The 25283-nt window shown below is 42.9% G+C and overlaps 1 protein-coding gene across 1 annotated transcript; it reads left to right on the top strand.

Moving 5' to 3' along the window:
• The first annotated feature begins 7261 nt into the window (after nucleotides 1-7261).
• FAM241A (family with sequence similarity 241 member A) lies at nucleotides 7262-23833 on the top strand. Its single transcript, XM_074823272.1, has 2 exons — nucleotides 7262-7437; nucleotides 19996-23833. Exons 1-2 carry the CDS (start codon nucleotides 7318-7320, stop codon nucleotides 20239-20241), a joined length of 366 nt encoding a protein of 121 aa, XP_074679373.1. The 5' UTR covers nucleotides 7262-7317; the 3' UTR covers nucleotides 20242-23833.
• Nucleotides 23834-25283: the final 1450 nt, after the last annotated feature.

Below are 25283 nucleotides of genomic sequence, written 5' to 3' on the forward strand. Positions count from 1 at the left end.
TGACTCTTGCATCCTCTTTCCAAGGATAGTGCGGTGTTAAGCAAGGCAAACGTTAGGCAGCTATTTTGGCATTTACCCCAGAAACAGCCAATGAATTCAGAGTCTCTACCTTTCATAACGGAAATTCTATCCAAATAGTCAGTGGTGCAACTGGAGTGCAGATCACTTCCTAGGTACATCCTCAGGATGACAAGCTTTTTATCACTTTATTTTTTTCCTCTCCACATCTGATTCCTCTGGGAAGGAAATGTGGATGCATGAGCCAGAAGAGACCCCCAGAGCACTCTGACTGGGTCCCCGCCTGAGGGACCTGGGCACCCAGTAAACAAGAGACCCCAGTCAGGAAAACATATCCTGCTCTACCTTCCTGTCTCACAAGATGACTGTCAGATATTCACAGAGATTTATTCATGGATGAGCTGCAGACCCAGAACTTTATTTAAAGGAAAGACTTAACAAATAATTTTTAATAACAAATACATTTGAGGAAAACTTGCTCTGCTTGAGGACAATTAACAAAGAGAGGTAAAATTCAGCAGATAAATTATCCATTATGAATTATTCACGTAATTTGTGCAAGAAAATTAGTGCAAGATAAAGATCCTAATTTATTACTCCCTTCCTTGAAGCACAAGAGTATGAGAGCTTCAAATAACTAAGCTTTGTTAAAAAAAAAAAGTTTGAAGCATATTGCTGAGGCCCTTCTGAGTCTTTAATAACTCATTTGGACGAACTTTATCAGATTTGTAGTTATGTTAAATTAATTACAGAAGATGAAATGGGGGCCATGTAAACTAAGTCATCACCAAGCACAACCCTGACTCCTCAGGCCTAGCTTGAGTCTTACACACATGCACACACACACACGGAGCTTTCTCACAGGCTGCTATTGTCAGACAATAAAATACTGTCTCTACAGCAGGAAAAAAAAAAAAAAAAAAAAAAAAGAAAAGCCTAGCCAGCCTAAAAACAAAACATGAATTGTGTGGGGGTTTTGTCAGTCTTCCTCCCAGTGTCTGTTGATCTGCCCACTCTAGGGTGCCAGGAAGCCTTCTCAATGAAGTACTTTGAGTAAGGCCATTCCTCTTCATTTTATCCTGTCTACCTTGTGCTCATATAAATTCATTGCTATTTCTTTGAGAATATCATGTTACTGCAATCCCTTTTGCTTGCCTGGATGCTTGGGATTTTAATCAGGAATTAACATAATCTTTCCCCAAAAGATTATACATTATATCTTTAACAAAAAGACCTTTGCTGCTGCCACATATCTAGCATCCCCTTTGTTCCTTCTGTAGTTAAGAGTTTTATATACTCAGAATCACTTAAAAACATAATTCATTTGTCCACATGAGTTTTAACACATACACACACACCCAAACCCCCCATAGAGTACCCTACTATTCTGGCCTGTCCTTACTTGTACTTGGACAAATGACAGCACAAGGTGACACATTAAGGAAAGCTTGGGTTTTATTTTAGACTAACAAATTTTACATTACAAGCCCATACTTGTTAAAGTGCCCCTAGCCTAAATATCCTTGTGCTCACCTTTTTTTTTTAAAAAAAAAAAGGCATTTTTTCCATGTAAACACAAAGATCTTCTTGGTGGAGGAGACGAAATATAATTAAACGTTGGGGATATGGTCATAGATCCATAATGCAGAGTGTTCAGCACCAGTGCCTTACTAAGGAGTTTCCCTCTCCCTTCTCTTTTTCATGCCTCAAGCCATTTGTTTCTGTTCCTATGACTCAAAGTGCCATCCTGGTTTAGTGGCAACAAAACTGTTCATGGGACTAAGCTAGGAATGATCACGAGCCCTTTTTAATACTTGACCAATATATTTCTCCCGGGCCCCCAGCACGGACCTCCATGCAGTCTGCAGGAACAGCGGTGGCAGGGCAATGGGCCCCCGGGGTGGGTGAGGAAGGAAGGGAGAGGCAGAGAGGGACTTGTGAAACTGGTATGGCACACTCGTGGGTTTGCACTGTGAAGACCAAGCATCATATTAGTAGCCCATCAGACTTATTTCAGCCTACAGGTGAACTGAGACAACAATTTGGTTGCTATTCAACACAGCAAACAGGACTGCAAAAAGAAAAGGCTATGCTACTGCGGAAGCACAAGAGCTTTGTGAGTGCCAGCAAGCAGCAGATTGGACCCACACTTCCAGTGCCCTGAAGTAATAAACAAATAAATAAATACACTGCTGGGAATTTGAACTGTCTATATGTTTTCAAACCATTTTTTTGCCTGCTTTGAGCTTATACTGCAGTGGAGTAAATGCTTACAAAAGCCTCATGGCAAAAAAAAAGTAAGCAAAACTCTCTTTTCAAATGGTAGCCAGGAAGAAATGTCATAAATTAAGAAATATCAGAGCAATTAAAGTAAGCAAAATTAAGGTTCTGTTTTGCAAACTTACTAATCCTAATAGGGCTAGAGGTAAATATTGATCATGCAAGCAGGCTGTGCAGAAAATCAGGCTTTCTTCAAGGATGATAAATTAACCTAACCTAATAATAGAATGAAATACAAAAGGGGGAATTTAGACTTGATAGCCAGGGGGAAGCCTTTTGTCAGATTTTTTTATACTGTGAAATAATATCAAGGGAAATGGCAGAATTCACTTGAGACATTAAAAAAAAAAAAAAAATTAGACTGGCGAATGCATTAAAAAGATACTGCAGAAAACTATCCTCCAATGCTTGGGAGTGCTCCAGGTGACCTTTCATAATAGAACTTCTCCATTACTGTTTTGTTTCTCTCTTTCTGAGCCCATATATATGAGCCCATGTATATTTTGCTGTGGCCCTTAGATGAGATTGGATCACACATATATCAAGTATTGGAGAATAGGGATTGCTAATGGTTCTGATCTTCAATGTCTTTTTGTCATTATAAATGGAAGAAAATGGAACCAAATTAATTGTTTCATTTCATTTTTATTCAGTATGCTTTAATATATTTTCATGTTTTGAATTCCAATTTCTCCCAGTTCACTTTGTATCCAGTGTTGGAAAAGCCATTTCTTGTGTTTCTTAATATGCTTGAAGGATCTAAGGAAATTACAGAATTTAGCAGCTTTACTTCAAAAATCCATGTAAGAGCTCCAATGACCACCATAAGCTACATGGTCGTACTGGACAAATTGTCTGAGAGTTTAGAGAATTTACTTATATTAACATCTGGAATATAAAATAGATAAATCCCATCAGAGAGTTTGAAACATTCCATTCATCAGTAAATCCATTATACTGTACAAAACCACATTGACCTCTTCCCAGTTATGACAGAAGTTTCCATTACCAGAGGTTTAAAGAACTACTGTTTTTTCCAAGCCTTTTAATATTTAGATGAACTCTGGAGTTTGGAAAGATTCAGGATTAAACTATGCACTCAGCAATCTGAGTAAATCTCACATTGAAGTTAGTTGCATCTGTTAGATGCATATAAAGAGAAAAAAAATAGTCTTTTTTTTCTTTTTTTTTTCCTGAAGTCCTTAACCACATACTTATTAGAGGAAGTAAGTTGAGTTGCCACAGATAGGAAATGGCAGGTAGCAAGCAGGTGAGAACTCAGCACATCCATTGTATCTTGTTCCTGTCCTTTCTGAGTCCCCACAAGGGTAAGTTTTGTGTTGAGAATAAACCCAAAGGCCCAGCTTGGTCTGGAGCAGATGCAGGCACACAGTCGTGTGTCTGTTGAATCAGCCTGATTTTAGGTTGGTGGTAGGTGTCCACGCCAGCTTTCTGCCGTCTGAGAGGACACACAGTACCTGCTCTGGCTTAAGACCTGTATACACAGTGCTAAACAATCAAAAATTTTTGACCTGTGTGAACCAGCAAGGTGTCTCTGTGTTACATGGCTATGGCCTTTTCATTCTGGAATTAAATGGCCTAAAACTGGTTTTATCGTATCATCAAAGCACAGCCCGCACTCTGGCACGCTTCCTCTTTGCCTTCATGCCCTCAGGCAGGTAGCTGGGATGGGGAAGTCCTGAGGGCAGTACCAGCTGACATTCCTGGAGAGGGGGCTCACTGCCCCAGCCATGACAGCAGTCTCAGAAGGCACTAGCGAATGCCAGGGACATTGAAAAAAAAGTGCAGGATGAAAGAGATACATTCCCCTGGGTGACAAGACCAATATAAGCACTCTGTATGACTTGGCCACATGTGATCCATGTGGTAACATGCCTTCCCCTGGCTGCCTTTGATCCCACCGCTGAAATACTGCCCTCACTATCCAACTCGGTGCCTGGGCTCAGGAAGTCTTTGAACCTTGGATTACTGGAAACCAAAAGAATACTCTCAAGAAGTATCACTGCAGCATCTGTTACTCTTTCCCTGGCACCTATTATTGGCTATGGTTAGAGAGCAGATACCCATCTAGAGAGAGTTTTAGTCTCACTTAATCCATCTTTTTCTATGTTTCGCGGTCTAGAGCGGTGTTTCAGAAAGGCCAGTGCGCTCAGCCTGTCCTAGCTCTGAGCAAAGCTGCAGCATTCGGTTTTCCTTCTACTGCAAGCACCTGTTTTTCCAGAAAACCCTTTAATTACAAATTTTTATCATGAGGTTCTGACTCTCCTTAGTGACCCTCAAATGACAGAGTTGTGCAAGAGGGCCTCTCTTTCCCCCTTGGGAGATAGTTTGTCTACATGTAATACAAGTATTACAAACCAACCACAAGTTGCCCACGCGAAACAATTATTTTGCAGAATATGCCCTTTAACTTGCATCTCTGCAATTTCTTTTGGCACCTGGCCTTTTTGCCTATCAAGTCATGCTGGGATTTATCCTGGCACTCTGAGATTACTGATACTGGGAGAAGGCACCATCATCAGAAGGTCAGCCATGTCCAGAGGGCTTGGGGGGTGGGAAATGACTCAAGATAGTGATCTCAAAAGGAGAGTTGGTAAATTGTGTGGATCTCTTTGGTGACATAGATCCTTCAGCTTGTTCTTGTGATTAGATCCTTATGATGCTGCCACACGCTTGTGAGTTTCTTTCGGAAAGAATCCTGATTTCAGTAAGACAAAGTTGAAACATCAGTCACTCAGCAGTTTTGCAGCAGCTCAGCTACATTCACAGACCTAAACACCAGTGCTCAGAGCACATGCAGCCTAGGAAAGTTGATGATAAGAGCTAGACATTGTGATGCGGTCGTGGCACTGCCTTTACTATGAGTGTTTGCTATGAAGGGGATCGGGTTTCTTTGAGGTTACTGAGGTTGCACAGGCTGCGATTGGTGACTGCATTCTAGAAATCTCAGTGAGGGCTTCTGAGTCCCTGTCTTTCCCCTGGACATTGGGGCTATTGCCCCCAGTAGTTCTTCCCCACACAGAGAGTGCCAGGGAGCATGGGGCAGTTCCTGGGCACTGAGCATCGGGCTGTTGCTCAGGGGGTGAAGAGGCAGTCAAAGGCTGAGAGCTGCAGTGGGGAGGTCTGCAGCTTTTTTTTGAAATACAATGAGCTTTTTTTCACTGCAGCAGCTATGGAAGAATCTTCCTCTACAAGGAGATCAACATCAAACCACTAGGACTGCAGATAGGTGAGGAGGAAACCGTAGCACCAAACCAGCCAGCACACAGTATAGTACTGCTGGCACAACCGCCGCTGGTCCCCAGGAGGCATCAGGGATCAGAGGCTGTGCTGTAAAGAGCAACGGTGTCTCAGCATCAACTTTTTCTACAGAAAAAATACCAATACACATTTCTGTGATCCGCAAACCAGCAAAGGTTTATGGATTCAAGTGTACTAAAAAGCTCACTGAAAGGGACACCTGATCAATGCTTTAAGAACTTTTTTCCAGATAGAGTTTATGAATGTCAGTACTATGCATGACACTTCATTTCTTCACAAATCACCGGAGAAGCAGAGAACCTCAGGGATGTTTTGCAGAGCTGCTGCTGAGCAGTAACATCATGCGCAGAAATATATCACCGCAGCCCTTGGTGGTGAAGCTCACAGGATTTTTCTGGTCACAGACCAGAAGTCTGGGCAAGCAATTAGTCAAGTCATCAGGGCAAACTGCTTTTGGCCACCCTGCACCTCGGGGAGCAGCCAGGGACAGCTGCTCCATCAGGAAAAGGAGCCGCAGCCGGGTGTGGCAAGGTGGGCAGAGCAGCGGCCGCTTGGACAAGTGGCCTGTCCCTGCTGGCCCTGCACCGGCCCTCAGCCTCCGCAGCCAAACCGAGGGGCCTGGCAATGCCTGTGGCTTGTGTATTGTCCCACATTTTTAAAGAATATTTCCTTGTAGCTTGAAGGTGTGACTATACCAAAATACACAGAGTGTTCATGATGGTTTTAGGTTTGCTACAGCTATTGATGCTTGTTGCCCAACAATAACAACAGGAAAAGCAAAAAGCTGGTAGAATTCCCTCCAAGTAACAGTGGAACCTGCACCCAACCGCCAGAAAGCCATATAAAATTAATCTGAATGTCTGATTTCCACAGAATCCTACTGTCACGCAGCCTGTTAGCACCTCGGGTAATTACCTGCGGAAACAGAACTGAGCCAAGCAGAGGTGCCACCACTAATGCATGAACCGGCTTCTGGATGAGGCGAAAAGCCGCACAAAGGTGCTGCCAGCGGCCTCACCCCCCTTGGGAATGCCACGTGCTGAAACCCAGCTGCCCTTCCAGGCCCACTGCCGGGGCGGACAGCGCGGGGGGCCGTGCGGGGCTGGCAGCGGCGAGGCCGCTCCGCAGCGGGACGGTGGCCCTGGGCCACGGGAGCAGGCGCCTGGCACAGCGCCGAGCACGGCCGCGGGAGCATCGCAGCCCTCCGCACCCCCCCGCGCTCTGCTGGGCACCCCGTCTTGTCTGTTGGGTTTGCTGTTGCGTTTCCTTCTTCCTCGTTTTAAAGAAGAGGAGCAGACTCAGGCGGCGCCAGACGAGCGAGGCCAGCCTTCCCTCCTTCTCTGGGGAGCACAGCCAATGCCACATCTCGGGCTGCCAGCCTGGCGCTCCTCCCCGGAGACACACCGACAAGGAGTGCTGCTAAAATTAACGCTTTATCAACGCCTGGCACTTCCCGCTTCTAATAAAAGCTTGGGAAATGGGGCTTGGGGTGGGGTGGGGTTTTTTTTTGCTTTAATTAGCAGCGAGCTGTTCCCCGCCCGAAGGCCCCGGGCGGCTCTCGCTGGAGGCGGGACCCAGCCGCCGGCGGCCCCGCTCTCCGCCCCCCCTCGGGCCTCGCCGTGGGGTCGGTGCCAGGGGCCGCCCCCTCCCGCCCCTTCCCGCCTCTCCCCGTGGCGGCCCCGCCCCGCCCGGCGGTGGCGGCGGGCAGCGCGCGGCTCCGCGGGGCGCGGAGGGGCCATGGGCTCGGCAGCGGAGCTGCTGCCGCCACCGCCGCTGTCACCGGCACCGCCGCTCGGGGAGCGCGAGCGGGAAGCGGGGCCCGCGTCCGCCCGGCACCGGCGGCGCCCGGAGGAGCAGGTGGGTGCCCGCGGGAGAGGGGCCGGGCGGGCGGGCCGCCCCCCCCCAACCATCACCCCACACCCCCCCGCTGCCGTCGGGCAGGGGAAAACCGTAACCGCCGTTTGGTTCCTCGTCGGTGGGGCCGCCGTTACAGCGGTGTGAGCCGCTGCCGGGCAGCGCTCCATTGCGGCGGGGCTTATGCAACCCAGCCGAGCTGCGTGGGGCTGCCCCCGCGCGATGCTGGAGCGGCCCCCGGGTGCCCCCCGGTACCCCCCGGGTGCCCCCCGGCCCCCTTCTCCCCTCCGGGACGCTTAGTCCGCGTGGGAGCGGATGGACCGGGGCGGCCCCAGCACAGCGTCCACGTGCGAACATCTCGCTGGAGATAATTGGGGGGCTATTGCCATCCCCGGAGTTCCCCAAATAGTTCAGCTCTCGGTTTATCTTTTAAAGACTTACGCTTCTTCACTTAGATATTTTAAGCTTTTAATCTCTTTATTACTTATGGAGTTGAATGTATTGTAATTAGTGAAAAATACCAACACTTTGACTTGTCTGCTTTCTTCAGGGTGTGCATTTTTATGGCATGGTGGATGGAAGTGGGTTTTCCTCTTGAGCGTTTCCCCATTGTTAATTGTAAAATGGCTTTCCACGAACTCTTTGTTTTGCAGACAGCGTTGTCCCGGTGCGTAGACAAAGGCAGTGTTCCTACTGCATCTTTATTGATGTTTCATTTAAAGGAAAAAAAACGCAGCCTCTTTCATACTCGATATTTCAATGTAATGATCCACTCTGAATACCTTGAGCGGTTAAGTAAGAGAAAAGCAGTAGCACTATAATTGCACAGGGGCAAACAGAGCTGCTGGAGTACATCCCGAAGTAATTTCCAGTGTTGTTTAATTTGTTAATCATTTCTGTTTCAAATTCCTACAAGATGGTTGTGACTGCACTCAGCCGTGAGCCCTTTCATAGCTGGAAAAGCTTCATATTTGAAAGTGTCTGGTAGTACTTGCCTGGCGTGACAGCTAGAAGTGGGCCGCCTCTGAAGGATGCTGATGTTTGAGAATTCACTCGGTGACCATTTATGTAAGTCAGTGCATCTTCCTTGGCCCTTTCTCTAGAAAAATGGGGCAGAGCAGGGCACGTACCTGAATGTATAGTAAGGCCAGATGCACTAAGAGAGGCACAGCAGTTCCCCTCTCTGTGTCCACAAGCCCTTCTGCGGGATATCACAGGAGGAGAGTCAGAAATACTTGCTGGTTCTGGCTGCTGTCTTCCCTGAAAAGAGAGGTTAAAAAATTGCATCAGATCATCTCAGATGTTACTGTTCTCAAACTGGTTATAACTCCTCTCTAAGGAGGGAGCTCCCAGCAGGTTACCACTGCTTCTCTCTTCTTAGCGGAGAGTGTGGTGGTGTGGTTTCAGGGGACGGTGCAGGCTGAAGAACTGCTTTCCAGTGTTGCTTAAACACATATTAAAATGAAGTTGGTAAAGGTACCGCTTGGGTGGCCACAGGCACATTTGCCTGAGAAACTCTCTTCCCACTTTTCTGAGGTACAGGCAGTGATCGTGGCCCTTTCTGACAAGTTGGGGCGTAACATTAGGATAGCAAGGCAGAAGTTTTAATTAGGCTGTGAGGAAGAAAGAAAAATCCTTCCTGTTTACTGGAAATATTTTACTGTCATAGCATAGAGTATTTTTTCTGTGTATTGAGGTGCCAGTAGCTGGACAAAGAATAGATTTGGAAGTAAGGAATATCAGTTGCCTTTAGTTAATATATATAGAGAATGCGAATCGTATAAAATAATGGTAAAAATAATCATAGTTTGATAAATAAACAGTATTTTCTTTTTATGTGTAGGGCAGACTAAAGCTAGGTGAGGAGTCAGTGGTACATACACTTGCTGCAAACTTTGGCAGAAGGTCCCAGATTCTCTTGTTCAAGAGAATCACAGTCGTGTAGCTTGATTTGGAGGGACTCCTGGGTCATCAAGCCTAGTCACGTGCTGTCACTGTTTTGCTTTCATGAATGTGTCCAGGTTTCTCAAAATAATCGGTTCCCCCTGCCCTTTCTGCTCTCCTGGAGCGGGTGTTGCTGAACCCTGCCATTCCAGCAGGCAGGAATCCCGTTTCCGGGGGGGGGGGGGGTCCTCGCCTGGAGCCCCTCCCTGGTGGAGGCCTAGCGTTATCGCTGTGTTTGCTGAGAGTGTTTGCACTGTTAACGCAACCGCTGCTCCTCAGCCTGTTTCCCTGTTTCAATGGTTCTCCTGAAATATAAATGCACGTACCACCTTGGTGTTACCTGCAATGTGAAAGAAATGGGTCAAAATCTGCTCTGACGATGGTGTAAATTCTTACTTCTCTCAGCTGGTGTAAAGCAAAACCTGCATGAGAGCAAACCCTTTGGCCTTTTTTTGAGAGTTTTTTTTAGGTGAGGATCTGGGGCTGGTAACCTGGGTGTGATTTGCCTTTTCCTGTTTCCTCCGAAATAAACTCAGTTTGTGTCAGATCATACCTAGTAACATAATGCTAAAAGAATACCTTCCTGACAAGCAGGACCTAAATAATAATAATGTATACACCCTTTAATATGTTTTTTAAAAGGGAGTACTCTGTAGGAAATAAATCTATCTATTTAATGCCAAACCCTCTGGCTTTAATTTTCTGTTGAAGCTTATTATTATATCAGCAAGGACATGCTTAATAAAATTACTAACAGGTGCTGACAGGTGCATTTTTAAAAGAATAGAAGGCTATGTTACTAAATGGTATACATAGCCTTTGGAATTCATTACTGTAATAGGCTGTAGAATTACCTACTTCAGTGATCAGATTTAAAAGCTGAACTGGATGATAATGTGGTTAATATCCTTTGTAGATTTGCATGCAAAGATGAGAATAATTACGTTTAACCTTAAGTCTTCGGAGTGCTGCAGAACCTCGGTAGTTACTTCCAGCTCTGCTGTATTGCGTTACTGGTGTTCACAAGTAGTATGTGAAGCCGCTGAAAGATGCAGCTGCGCCTGAAGCCATGGGAGTAGGTTGCTGCTTCACCCTGCAAGTTCACAATTTTTCCTAACTGTTGATAGTTGTTAGTCAGATGCACAAGTTGTCCTGTATTTTCAGTATCTCTAGAGTTAAGGACCTGAAATCTCCTTCCCTAACCCACTTTCTAAAATAGGTTAGCCTTTGTCATATTACTACAGTCTAAATCTCATCAACACCTATAAATTAAACCACAAAATAAGAATGGAAATGTGGAATGAATGCAAGTGTATAATAATAAAAAGTGAGGCAAAAGTCCTGCATTACAGTAGGGCATGAGGTGGTGTTAGCGGGAGACACAACACCCAGTCCATCCATAGGGACTTTGAAGCCAAGCTTCACAAGCTGAACACCAGAGTTCCTGAAAGCTGTGGCACTGTGGCTCTCTTCTGTACTGAAAATTATCTGTCTGGCCAGTAACGGGTTTTAGTCTCTTGTAATCTAAATTGAAGGCAACGGCAAAATTCCCCGTTGCTTCAGTGAGGGCAGGATCTCCACCTCACCCTGTTTTAGGATACATAGAATCCAAAGTGCTGTCTGACAGCTAGTGCTTCTAGAAAATGTCTAAATGCAGAGTTAATGTGTAATACATGTATTCACAAGTAGATAAATTAGCTTAGAAAATCACCTTTTCATTAACCCGAATTTGTAACCCTTTGGGATGTTTTATTATTATTTCAAGCAGTGTTTTATCTCTGTAAGTGGAGTATTTTCTAATAGGTGGGTTCAGATTTAAAGGAGCTATTACAAAAGGTTTTTGGTGTCTCCTGCTGAGAATTATGTTGAAGGGATATGGGTGTCTTAACTGAGTTTAAGTCCTGAACTTTTTGAATAAGTTTCCAATATCACTAGTATTTCTCCAGCGCGGAAAGAATGAGCAGAAACAAAATCAGAGGATAATTTCAACACCCTTGTGGCATCCCTCATGTAAATGTTTCATTGTTCATTGTACTGTAGGATGGATGTGTGCTGTGTTGCCTTGAATGGTATCATTTCAGTCATAAGTCAGTAGAGGCCAAGAATGTTTTAAAGTAAACTTGTATGTGTGGAAACTGTGGTGCCTAAGGCTAGAAACCTATTTCTAATTTATTCCACACAGATAATATGAAAATTGTAGGTTTTTCCTGCTTGAAGTTGTTGGGATTTGTTTCAAAACTAAAAATAGTAATACCTGACAGGGAGGGCTTAATCCCAAATTTGTTCTGTCTCTGCAAATAATTTAACTCTGATGCAGAGGTTCATAGCTACAAAATAATACATAATAAGTTTCTGAAAAGCATTAGTGGGTTTTCTGAGGCTTCACAGCTTTCAAAGAAAAACAGAAAAACCCCTTCAGACATATCCGTGGCACCTACAGTAGCATGCTCTGCTTGAATAAAGTGAAGATCCAGTTTTCTTAAAGAAAAAAGTATTCTGGAAATAGAAGCGAATAGAAATCTCTTCTCCTTAAAAGGCAAAATTAACAGCAGTTGCTTTTCAGCAAGCCAGCACATTGATACCATGCTGAACGTGTGGTGGATTGCAAGCCTGTTGCTGGGCCAAGCTGACCAGTTTTAGTTGGGGAACCTTGATAAACAAAATCCTATGGAAATAAAGTGTTGCAGGTGTAAGGAAAACATGGATCAGAATTTGCTTTTGATCTAGTCTCTATGTAAAATTGCAGCATGGACAGGATCAAGTTACAGCGACAAGGAAGAGGGAAGCAGCCTAAAATGGGGGAGAAAGGCAGCAGATCTTAACATGGGGACAGGCAGGTTTCCTCTCCCTCGGACCCTCCCATGCTGGTTCTTGTCTGTGACACTTTCTCATCTGGTGCTATGTTAGTGGGGAAATTTACTCCTGATCATGGGGCTCAAACACAGTTTATCAAGGGAAGCCTCTATTGCTCTTGAGCCTTCTCTGCTCTGCACACACACAAGTTCAGTAACTGGAAAAGCCTCTTCATCTCCTTAACACAGAACCGCTCCCAGTATTTTGAAGTTTGTTCCAGCAACTGTTGATCCTGAACTTGAGTTGCTGTAAAAGCTGACTAAAGGGAATCCGGTGCAGTTGCTTTTCTTATGTTGTTGCTTGTTTCTATAGAAACATCTTGTTTCTATTTTATAAATGGTGTCTAGATTCTTGCTGTGAAACGAGCGTTAACCCAATCTTTGTTTCGCATTTCTTCATTCCATCTAATTATGTTGCTTTATAGGTAGCTGTTGTAAAGTACTTCTGGTATTAAGAATTTTTCTAGTTTTCTTGCATTTGCTTTTTTTTTTTCCCAGAGGAACAAGTTAAACTTAGTTTTTCCTCTGTCTTGTTTCTCATCTGTGAGGTATGATTTTTTTCTCATTTCCTAATCTATAAATCTTTTCAGATTTAAATTGAGATTAAAATTAGCCTAGAGAAATTAACCTGTTTTGGATTTTTCTCCAGACAGTTGAAATTAATTTCGTTGTTTTAATATCTGTTGGCTGAGTATCAAGGTCTTTTTACTGTTTACATTTACAAGGTCAAATGCTAATAATTAGTTTCATCCTAGCAAAGGATGCGAAGGGAGAGTGTTCTCTTCCTGCAATAGTAGAAGAGGAGAAAAATTAGAAACATTTCCAATAAAATTATTTGCCCTTCTTGGGCAAATTTCACTTTCTTTTATTTAAACATAAGAAGTCTTTTGAAGTATGAGAAAGCAGGGTGAAATCCTGGTCACATGCCAGGTGTTACTAGTAACGAAACTGTCTAGTTTGCATATGTGGAGGAGTAGGAGGCAGAAAGCCTGCACCCAGCTGGCCCATGTGTCACAGAGTTTCACCCCTGCAATGGGGTGAAGCTGTGGTTCGGAGAAAGAGGAGGCCGTGACATGGGAATCTGCTGTTCAGTGCAAATCTCCAAAGCCTGTCTGTGGCAATACACTGGGCAGTCAGATGGCTGAGTACCAGCAAGATGGGTAATTCGTTCCTCCGGGATTTACACTGCCAGCTAACTATCAAATATCGGTAGCTGTGTGCTATCTGGTCCGTGTCCCTGTCTGCACCCAGCAGAAGTTGTTCTCTTATTTTGGAGGGGAGGGAACTTGTGGTTTCTTTCATCCTGGTCTCTGTCATCTGCTCATTTTCTTCTCATATTTTTCTGTAAGATTGAGCTTGAAGTATTTTCAGTTTTAGTTTGCATCCTCTAAAAAGAGATGACTTTGAGGCTGTCTCTTCTGAACATTAATGTTCCAGCTTTCAAAAATACAGGAGTACTTTTCAGTAAGTAAGCATGTTCTTAAAGTCACATCTCAGTGGCTTTTTTGACATTTAGATGTCTATGGGCTTCAGCTGTCAGACATACCTTTCTTGGACTAAAAATAACCATGACTGCAGTAAAATAGTGAGCAATTAAATACTGCAGAGGGAACTTTTTACTTAAGAAAAGGAAAATATGTGAGTAGTATGTAAATGATATCCCTGCGTTTTCTTATCCTTTTTTTAACATCTCATTTAGATGTCATTAAACACGTGTTTGCTGTTAAACTCAAAAGGAGTGTCTTCTCAATCTAATGTGGAAATAATTCTCTTATTTGTCGTCACTTTTTCTTTCTTTTATAACTGTAAATGTGACTGGTTGTGATCTGGGGCATGTCAAACAATTTGGAGACAATGCTGCTTTTCTGTGTTGGAGATGAACTTTGTGGATACCTTTCTCCTACTCCACTCTCTTTGCTTTGCCCAGCAGCATTTTTCAACTGTAAAATCATAGACTTTTACATGGAGAGCAGTAATTTTCCCAATCCACTGGATTCTTCTCCTCCATTGCCGGAGTTCATATTTGTGTAATTCTCTTTTGGGCAGTCGATGCAAGAAAAGAGAAGCTAATAGACTTGTACGTGGCCTGGTGCTGTTTCCAAGCTGAGTGTGGGGTGGGAATTTTTCAAGTTGTCTGAGCAACAGAAGACTGTTGGGGTTTCTTCAGTTCATTAGTCATGAAAGATAGGAACGGGAATATTATCTGGTTTGTTTTGAAGGATCTTGTATATTCAGAGTAGTTGAATGGATTTTTTTTAACAACCTGAATCTTTAGGTGGAGCAGGTTCCTTATGTTCATCCACTCCCTCCTCCCACAGAACAAAGGCTGTTGAACTTCATCAAATTATTTCACTCAAGTCAGTTACTTGGGATTTTTTTTCCATACACGCAAAAAAAGTCCCAAACCAAACAAACCATCTCAAGATCCTTAGGCTAAGTGTGGGAAAACTCTGGACCAAGCTGCTGCTTCAGCAGATGAAATGCCTGGAAGGCAAGACCGTAACTAGACCTGTTCTCCTCATGGCTAGTGCAGTGGTGAGGTTACAGGACTGAGAATCATTGCGGTCACTTTAGAGTCGTTCAGTTTGTGGTTCTCCCAGACATTTCACCCAGCCCACTGCTGCCTTTCCTGGTGGCCCTGTAGCACTTCACCCATCACGCTAGCCTTGTGGCAGAGGGGTGTGGGATGAAGCAGGGTTGTCTGTCTTCCAGGAGGCACGGGCTGCATCTGCAGGAGCAGCTTTAGTCACTTCTTTCAGACCACTTTCTTCTTTTCAGAGATGAGCCCTGGGAGACCCAAGTTGTTCTGGCAGGGGTGGCAACCCTGAGCACACAGGGATTCACCTGCCCACAGATGTTGCAGTAGTTTGTCACATGTGATCTGTGCATGGCCAGCAAATCTGCCATGTCCAGCAAGTGTGGGGTGCCCTGAGCATGGGCACAGGGCTCCGTCCCTTGCAGAGGAAAGTGCTGCAGCAGTGGCCATGCCCCTAAAAGAAGCTGTAGGGGTTTCCAGGCAGAGCTTGTTGGCAACACTGTGTAAGGACATCTAGTCTTTGTGCAAGGACATAACTGATACTGTCCTTCAATGAGCTAACATTGCTGACAGCAGAAAAAAGGAATGCTAAATCTGTGCTTCCATGCTGTCTTTGATGAGCCACAGGAAAATAATTTACAAAGCATGTTGGGTAGGTTTGTGTCCCCTTTGGACCCATTTGTGTTCTGCATCCTCCCAGGGCTTGGCAAAGTTATTTGGTATTATCTGCAAATGGTCAGGGGCAGGAACTGCATGCTCCCAGCAATTTGAGGGGAAAAGACCTTGAACTGGCTATGTTAGACTTAGGAGGTTGCAGGCAGGGATGAGTCTTAAATGATTGTGAAAAGTTCAGTGCTAACTTTATCCTTCTCAGTGAGTAGCATATGGAGCATTGCAAAGATGGTTTCTTTGAGCGGGGAGTATGTTCTGATGGGATCTCGTGTTTCTCTGCATGGTCAAAACACCCTTAATGGAAGGGGGTAAGCAAGAAAAAGTTCCTGCTGTCAGACTGGTATGGAGTGGCCTCTGCTCGTGACTTACCATGTGCTTTCCTGGATTTAGGCAGCAGAGTTGGAGTGAATGTGGTGGAAGTTTGCCATAAGCAAGGGTAGTTAGTGGTCAGAACACACATAATTTTGTGTGTTATGTTGATGACGAACATAACTGGTGAAGCCACAGCCGGATATTCGTCGGGTTCAGTAGGCTGAGTTGACTTTACCTTCTCTGTTGTTTTAAAGCTAGCCCAGGAAAACATTCAATTACATGGGAGATTTTTCAGAAGCACTTCCCAGGGATGTAGAGCACCAGCTGTGCTGGAAGTGGACAGAACTTGTGTTTAGTGTCTCCTTTGCAACCTCCTTGGAGATTTTCATTCTGAAAAAAGGTACTTCAGTGGCATCCTGAGAGGGCACATCATGGTTCCTCTTAAAGCATCCAAGCCCCTAAGCCATTTGGCTGTAACAGCTGGGTAAATTTGGTTACATAGTTTCCATAGTAAAGTTTTTCAGAGTTTGAATCTTCAAGTTCTGACTTCTGCCAGTAAACAGTGTGATGCAGCAGACAACAGCTGATGAAAATATGCCATTTTGAATGGGAAGAGAAATTTTAAAACGCCATACATCTGAAGAGACAAGGGAAAAATGTGTGCTTGATGGGAACCTTCAGGTACTGCAGTAGGCTCGTGAAGAACATTGTGCACACGTGCTAAGCAACAGGACACATCAGACACTTCCTTCTGTTCCATGTAACTCTAATTTTAAATAATTTAAGTAAAAAATAGAAATTTAAGTCAAAAAAAGTATGGAGTACTGCATCCAGCTCTAGAGCACTCAGCACCGGAAAGACATGGACCTGTTGCAGCGGGTCCAGAGGAGTGTCACAAAAACGATCAGGGCAATGGAGCACCTCTCCTCTGAAGAAAGAGCAGCTGTGGCTGCCCCCTCCCTGGAAGTGTTCAAGACCATGTTGGATGGGGCTTTGAGCAACCTGGTCTAGTGGAAGGTTCCCTGCCCCTGGCAGAGGGGTTGGAACTAGGTGATCTTTAAGGTCCCTTCCAACCCAAACCATTCTATGATTCTGTGATGAAATGAAGTCTGGGTGTGCCCCCTGCATAGCACATGTTATCTATGAGGAGAAGAGCTGCTGTAAAGGCCTTGAAAGCATGCTTTCTCTGGGGCTAGTGCTAGTAAAGAAACTCCCTACACTCCTCTTGATACACAAAAAATTCTTAGAAGTTATAAAGCCAAAGCTGGGTTGATTTTTAAAACAACTTTGAAATGAACTTCTTTCACTTTTAAATGAGGAAGCTCTGGTTTGTTGAGGAGGGGAGCTGCTCAGAATAGGTACATCTCTCTTGATGCATTTTTCTGTTATGCTAGTGTCTGTCTAGCTTCAGGCTGATTCAGCAAGATTTAGTATGAAAATAGTCCTGTGGAAATTAAGAATTAGCTGGAACTGTGTGCTTGCTGAAGACAGCTGATTTATAAAAAAGTTTAGACAGTGTTTTTAGGGGGAAAAAGGGTATTTGGTTCTAAGGATATGGTTTGAGCGCTACTGGCACATGTGTGGGACTGTTTGCTGTTTTACTATTGCCCTGAATTAGTGAGAGAATTTCTGGTTGCAAGGTTAAAGTTTATTTAATATTTTTTAGCAATTTGGAGTGTTATAACATCACTGGTGTTTGCCCTAATGGTTCTTTTTCAGCTACACCTCTGAAGAAACGTATTTGTCCAGCATGTGAAATATTATGCAATAGCAAAGAAAAATATGCCATCTGAGTTTTACAGATGATCGTCTGTTTTCAGCTTGACTTGTTTTTTGCTGAGTTGCCTGAGGCAAGACATACTCAGCCTGAATTAACTGAAGCAGACTTTGAAATCTTGAGAATTTCCATGATGGTTCTGAAAGGTTTTGTAAGCTCTTGAAAATATTTGGAAAAATACTTGACACTTGTTTTGTAATTAAACACATGCTTGTCAGTCTCTGTGTCTAGAAGCTTGCTTTGCGTAATCTCTTTAGGGATTCATGCATCTACCCTTTTTTGAGAAGGAGAGGGTGAGATAAGATAGTCTTGCTAGCTCTCTGCGAAGGCTTCCAGGATGTTGCTGAGTACCATTCATAATCCAGAGGCAAAGAAGTAATTCATTTATTTTCCCCCTCCTAGTTGCACTGGCCACTGACTCAAAGGCTAAGCTACTTTGCTAGAAAATGTAGTGATTTCTCCTGCACACAATAACTGTTTCTCTCAGAAGTGGTCTCTGAGCTTCTTGATATGATCTGTGCTGTGATCACCTCCACCACCATCCCGTAGACAGATGCTCCCTGTGGTCTCTGCATGCTGGAAGCAAATAAATGTATTTTCCCCTCCCAGCACATGGTTTCTCTTTTCCCTAATTGTTGTGATCAAAATACCACTTAGGTTAATAGCTTGTTTGTCTCCCTGTGCTCTTTGGGAATAGTGGGATGAGAGTTCTTGTAATAACATTGTGTTCCCCGCGGTGGCAAGGCCCTGCCCTGCCGAGTCCACAGGGGCTCAAGAGAGGCTCTGCCTTTCTTGAAGAGACTAATTTTGAAATACTGGAATTAAACGAAGAGTCAACATTTATTTGAATTAAATAAAGCACAGTTAAAGCCAAAATGCTGAAAACTGGAGTTTCCATATCCAGTGACGGGGAGAAAACGACCCAGGCCTGAGAACTGGGCTGAAAAGAGACAAGGGAGTGACTGTCAATATGTAACCTCTGGTACTGCAGTTTTCCATGTTCAGGCTCTTCCGTAGAACTGCAGAAAAACTGAACTCAATATTCATTACTATTTAGGCTTCCTGCACCCCTCCCTTTCTGGAAATCAGTACTGAAGCTTAAACTGAAATCTGTATGAATAAGCAAATAAAAAAATACACAAGCACACACAGCTGAGGGACTGTAGAAATTTTGTTGGAGTTTTTATTCAGTAGCTGCTGTGGTGCTTTACCCAGCCTTCATTCAGTCAGAAGGTTCTGCATTGTAGCCTAAAGTCTGGCCTAGAGAAAAAAATATTAGCATCTTTGGATGGCTTTCTGTAGGAATGGGGAATTCGCTTTATTACTTGCTGTCTAATGGAGAACGTGGCATTGCTGTGGGAGGGAATTTCTGTTTCTGCACTGAGACCATGGTGTGTAACCAGGGACTCAGAACAGCTTTCATCCTTGAAGGCAGAACTAAAGATATGTGTTTGCTTTGAATCCAGGTGTAGACTAATTGCACGTAGAATTTGCAGGCAATTTGTTGGACCTATTGATCTGAAGAGTACCTGCTGCATGTGTTTTCATTGCTGCCTAATGGAAGGATTAGGAAACTCATGTTCATCACCTTGAAATTGTGTTTGCCCTGTCATACCCAAAGACAAGGTAATAAGGTTTTGTGCAAAGGATCTCTGGGCACTGGGGAAGGAGAGATGGGATTTCAAGCTCTCATCTAGTTACAGTTCACATGCTGAAACAGTTGCATGTTTTCCGCAGTGATGTTTAAACATGGCATCTTCATCTAAAGACGTGCTTCTGCCTTCCTATGCATTTGCCCCATCATTTGTCTTTTTTGGGAAAAGCACAGAACTTGTTTCCACTCCTCTTTGCTTCTTTGTACCAACACCTTGCATCTGTGCAGTCCTTGGGTCAGTCTTCCTTTGCCTGACTTCCACAGCTTTCTACGCCAACATTGGGATGGATGTTTGCCTTCTTCCTGGTTGAATCCAGTGTGCCTCTTTCAGTGGTGGTGGTAGGTCTTCAGTTCCCTGGGCTTTGGTGCAACATACTTTATAGTTCATGCTTAATAGTTTTGTATTGTTCTTGTGGTTCTGAAGATATTCTGGAAATAATTTATAACAAATCTACTTCAGTCAAATCCCCTCCCTGAAATTACAGGCATCTAATTCTATTTGGTTGCCCTGACATCCACATTGCACAGACAGGTAAGATGTGTGACCTGCAGGAGAGCTTTACCCCTCTAGAGTGGCATCTGGAAGGGAGACAGGCCATCTTATGTTTGTGGTATCATTTCAGATGTCTCAAGTTTGAACACATGAGTGTCCTCCATAACATTGTACTGAAGTCACAAGCTATTTAGGAGTAGCTTTATTGCATGTACATCTTATTTTTACACATTCAAACAGAAACAGCTGAGACTTGCCCAGAATCACAGTAATAAGAAATGATCATACAACATATTTTCTAATTTTGTGTTCTGTCCTCAGGTCCAGCAAGAACAAAGAAACCACACCGCAGAACCTGTAGTAGATGACTATAAAAAGATGGGGACTCTCTTTGGCGAACTGAACAAAAGCCTTATCAGAATAGGCTTCACAAGGATGTACTTTGGAGAGCGGATAGTAGAACCTGTAATAATTATATTCTTCTGGGTTATGCTCTGGTTTCTTGGCCTACAAGCTCTTGGACTGGTTGCTGTTCTGTGCCTTGTCATTATTTATGTACAACAGTAGAATTTTATAGATGCTGTTCAGATTATGTGTTTCAACACTGTCACTGTGTCAGTGGATTTACGTGTTCAAGTAAATGGGTGGCATGTCAAACGCTGCAATGCTTCAAATTGCATTTCGCTGAACTTAAGACATTTGGGGTGAGGGGGACTAAAATGATGCATTTTAAGCAAAGTCAGCAGTGCTCTACTACATCTTTGAAGGGCAAAAAAGGAAAAAGATGTTTGTAATATAATGGTGACCAATGTACTGTTTTCTGCACTCTTGGGGCCTTAGTCCAAGGATTGGCTTTTTGTTCCCTCACTCTCCCCCTATGTTCTTGCTTTGTATAGTGAAAATTTTCTGTCTGGTTTTAAGAGGACACTTGATGTGAGTGTCTTGTTTCATTGCGGGGGGGGGGGGGGGGCTTGTGTGCTGTTTGTTCCCTGAATCTGCATAATTTGCTATTTTTTTTGCTGAAAAGCTAAATCTGCACCAGGGAAGTTTGCTAACAAATCTACAATGACAAGCATTCATAAGGTGAATACAACTTCTTGACACAAAAGCATCTTGGGTTAGTATAGTTTATAGCAAGCTTTCCCCAGGAAACAAGCTGTGCCAGCAAAATGCTTTTATACTAATATTAGTGACTTCACACGAGGCTTCAGCTGTTGTTTAGGAGGAATCACAGTCCTCTATTGGCCAAATGGTGTAATATAGCTCTGCCTTGGTTTTGGAAATGTACTTGGTTCCTGCTGCTATTATTCTTTCTTTTTTCTTCATACTTGCTCTTTCCCCCAGCCCTCCTTCTGAAGATAAATATTTGGATAATTCATGGACTTTGTAGGTAGTTACAGCTGCAGTGTTGGAGAGTTGCCATTTCAGATGGCAATGCTAGAATATTGTCTGCTCCCTCTGGGTCTTGTGTGAAGTGTCTGAACAACCAGATAGATACCAGACCAGATCTCAATGCTTCCCTAATTTGCTGCAGTGTGGACCCAACACGAGCTGGAAGCTTTGCATACATAAGCAAATCAAACCTGTTTTCTCATGCAGGGCAAGAACGTAGTTGAAATGAGGTGGTAATTTTATTTCATAGTCTTAACTGATTCATCTCCATGCTAGGCAACAAAAATACATATCTATAGGTGCATGTCATGGGCAGCATAAATTGGAGAATAGGATATATACATTCAAGAGTAGGTGCAAAATTCACTCTGGCTCCCCAGGAGCAACACCAGGGGTGTATTGAATATTTCCAAGGTGAATGTTCTCATTTAAAGAAAAACAGTAAAATGGGACGGAATCTTTAGTCAATAGGCTACCAATTTAATATTTGTTGTACATTACTTTTAGTAAGAAACTTAATTGCAAAATTGACTTCATGTATAGTAGAGTGAAATTATACATTTACTTAAAGAAATGTAATAGAAGAGTGAAATTTACAGAAAACTACTTAAACTTTTGCAGTGACTTTTTTCCTAGACATTTTTATACTAGTAGAGATCAACAATAGATTAGTTAAAAATGCTGTCTTACCCAGAGACTTCTGAAGTTAAGGGGAACTTGTCCATGATCCCAGTCCTGCAACTGGATTCTCAAGGCTGATTCTGTGCCTACATGGATCATGTTGGTTGCTGGGCTCTGTTTCCAGGACCCTTGGACTCAGTCCTTACAGACTTTCCTATTAGTGAAATAATTGTTATTTAGAGCAGTGAACATGAAAGCCCAGCTCCTTAAAGTCTTTATGTGCCTAAATGACATCTGTAGACATGTCACTGTGCTTTCATAATTGAATGCATAGTTACCTTCTGAGGAGCCAGGTCTCCTCTCCAGATCTTCAGATGACCTTGACTGTGGATCGGAGAGGCTTTGCTGAACCATCAGGACTGCAGAGGGATGGGACTGAGGCCTGGCGGTGTGTTTAGATGGCAATCTGTGTTGATTGGCACCTAGTTAAATAGTTGGACTGGTGGCAAGGAAATGTTTGACAACAGAAGGTGATCCTGGATTCAGAGGTTATTCACAGCTGGAAGTCCCAAAGCAAACAGCAAGTACAGGCTGAACTCAGAGGCAGGAGCTCTGTACTCACAAGTGCCTAGGGGGAAAATTTGGTTTTGTTTAAAGTCCCTTAGAAAGCAGAACATCTGTTTACACCTTTGCATATTTGTATAGATATAATGGTGGGTTTATGTGTATTCTTTTCCTGTGTAAGGGCTGTACTACAAAAGCATCTTGTTATTTTATTAAAAAAAAAAAATAATCCATTCTTCCCACCATCAAGTTATTGTTCAGAGGATCTCATCCAATTCCTTTGGTCCTGTAGGAAGAAGTGTCTCTGTGATATCCTTGTTGCAGTAGTACTCTTGTGTAAAGACACTGTGCTGTGCGATGGCATGTAGTATTCCCTTGAAGTGGTGATTTTGCTCTGTACATAAGGAATGGGGAACAATGAACCAAGGGTGTGACTGACAGGTTCAGTGAGGACACTGTTTATATGCATGTAACCTTTTAGTATGTGCATAACTATGACTGTTTCACTCAAAGTTATTTCAGTTGTTCTTTCAATGTTCATGTTTGTATACATGTACTCTAGGGAAAAGTAGCTTTTGGACTAAGATTGTGTACGGTGAATGTTTATATGATTTCTCTTAAGGGTAACTTACTACGTCTTGTCCTTCATACAAGTTTTTAATCTTTAAAAACCTGAAAAAATAGATGTCCTAATGGAGTTAGGTTGACTGAAAATGAAAAAAGAAAAATAAGGTATTGAATGGAAGATACCACTCACCTGTTTGGTTTCATACATTCCATTGTGTATAAGAATTTGCACCGAATCATCTGTCCTAATTTTGTGCTATTGCTGTACTATCTCCCTGTTGTTGCAGGAAAAGAAAGAGGAGTTAAGGAAAAAAAGGGGACAGGGATAGAATCAGACATAAAGAGTGGAAAATGGAGTGCAGTGAAATGATGCAGATATGTGTCAAAAGAAATCTGATCAGAAACGTGTGCCAAAGGTGAGGAGGGAATGGGTAAACAGTCCTCGCATTGTGTTCTTTCTTCCATCCAGACGTAGTTTCAAGACAGAAGAAGCACCAAGCATTCAAAGGATGTCCGTAGCTAAAAAGCAGAAGGTTAATTTTTTGTAAAAAAGGACACTGTTGTCTATGGTAAAAACTGATAATGTTATTTATATTGGTATATATGATTATTATTCTTGATAGAACTGAAAGCACCTTTATTCATCTGTGTGCAAGACTGTATGAAGGAATTACGTCCCTTAAATCTGTGTTACACAACAAATGATGCAATTCCTGTTGGTCAGTGTAATGTATTGAAATCTTTTTACATAACCTCTGTTATTTAAAGGATGGACCCTTCAGTACTGACTGTTTCACACCCACCAAATGCATAAATGTTTGAGCTACTGTGTACAGAGAAGAAACTCTACGTGTAGGAGAATCTTGGAGAACCCTGTTTGCACTGAAAAATCATCACATCAAAACTGTCCATATAAAAAGGAAAAATCGTATTTCTTAAAAAATCTGTATTAAATGAATCCTATGGAAAGCACTTTGTTATTCTTTCTAATAAAAATTACTGCTATCAATGAGAACCGTGAATTCTTTGTGGTGCTTTGTTCAAGGTTACTTGACTCCATTCAGAATTTCATGGTAGGCCTAAATGAAATGGGGCAGCATTCAGATATCCACTGCAACTTGCAGCTAGTTGAGAAATAATTGCAGTACAAGAGCTGAATAAACCGCATCAGGTATCTATGGTTGAGTGTGCAGCAAGTTATGTTGAAAGAAAAAGTAGTAGAGCTAGATGTTAACAAATAATGGCAACTTTATGGTGTAAAGTAACTTTTATTTCACAGCATATCTGTTTTGCATCCAGAGCAGCCTCTGAAGAAACCAGATGTTGTCGGGAGTGTGAAAAGTCCTTTAAAGTGACAATCGCTGTGCCACAGAAAGGTTTGGGAGTTTTCATTTGGTTGGTTGGTTGGGGTTTTTTTTAAATATGCATAGAACAACATATGTTCAAAACAAATCCACTTCAAACTGTTCATTCTTTTTTTTGTTCTGCAGGTCAGGAGGGCATTAGTTCTGCCAGATCCAACAGACATTTGAATGTATCTGTGTTGCTCAGGATGCACAGTGAGTTCACCAGTATAGGTTTTCTAAAAGTAGCAAAGTATGTTGATCAGGCCTTTTATAGGGTACATGCAAATTCAAGAACAACCTGGCTTTGATACTGATTCTTTCCATCCTAGGCTTTACTCTAGGTTTTGGAAGTTTATTTTGTGGCCTCTCCCCAGATTCAGCCCATTTTTACTTTCCCCCCTTTCATTCTGTAGCATTGCCTTTCTGAGGATCGTTCACTTAGAACAGCCTCTCTTTGTGACAAAGGTTTGGGCTTTTTCATCATTCAGTTTGCTTAATAGCTACCTAGACAGAAAATCTATTTTCAGTTGGATATTTTGTTTGTTTTACTGTGTGCCTGCTTAATGCCAGAGGGGAGGAAATTAGAGGAGTTTTAAAAATATGCATACGTTTGATAGTCACTTTTTTTATGGCACTTATCTGTTGTTTTAGATGATGGTTACCAAACTGTGATTTGCAGTTGCCGAAGAGGGTGTTGCAAACACATAGTGTAAAGAAACTGTTGGTAGATTGGCACCAGGATTTTGAGAATAGATGGGTCAAGCAGCATGTGGCTTAGGGTTGTTTAAAGCTTATACAGGCAGGTAGACTGCTGACTTCCCTTAACTCCTGCCAACACCTCAGTTTCTTCCAAGAATGGCTCCAAATGCATATAAAATCATCCATATTCCTTCTGTGCTGACTCTGAAGAAACTGAGCTTTCATCAGCTCTGTTTTACACAGAGTAACCAAAAGGGGATGAGAACAGGAAAGGGGAATTGGACTTGCAATAGTGTTTTTAACTTGTGTGCAAGCTTGTGGTCTTTTTAAATTTTAGTCTTGTACTATCCAGATAATGTTCTTGTGTCTTGTATGCAGTTGTCAGAAGTCTTTATATCAGCCCCAGCCTATATGTATTTT

The sequence above is a fragment of the Strix aluco genome, chromosome 4 (genome assembly GCF_031877795.1).
Source record: "Strix aluco isolate bStrAlu1 chromosome 4, bStrAlu1.hap1, whole genome shotgun sequence".
Classification (NCBI taxonomy): Eukaryota; Metazoa; Chordata; class Aves; order Strigiformes; family Strigidae; genus Strix; species Strix aluco.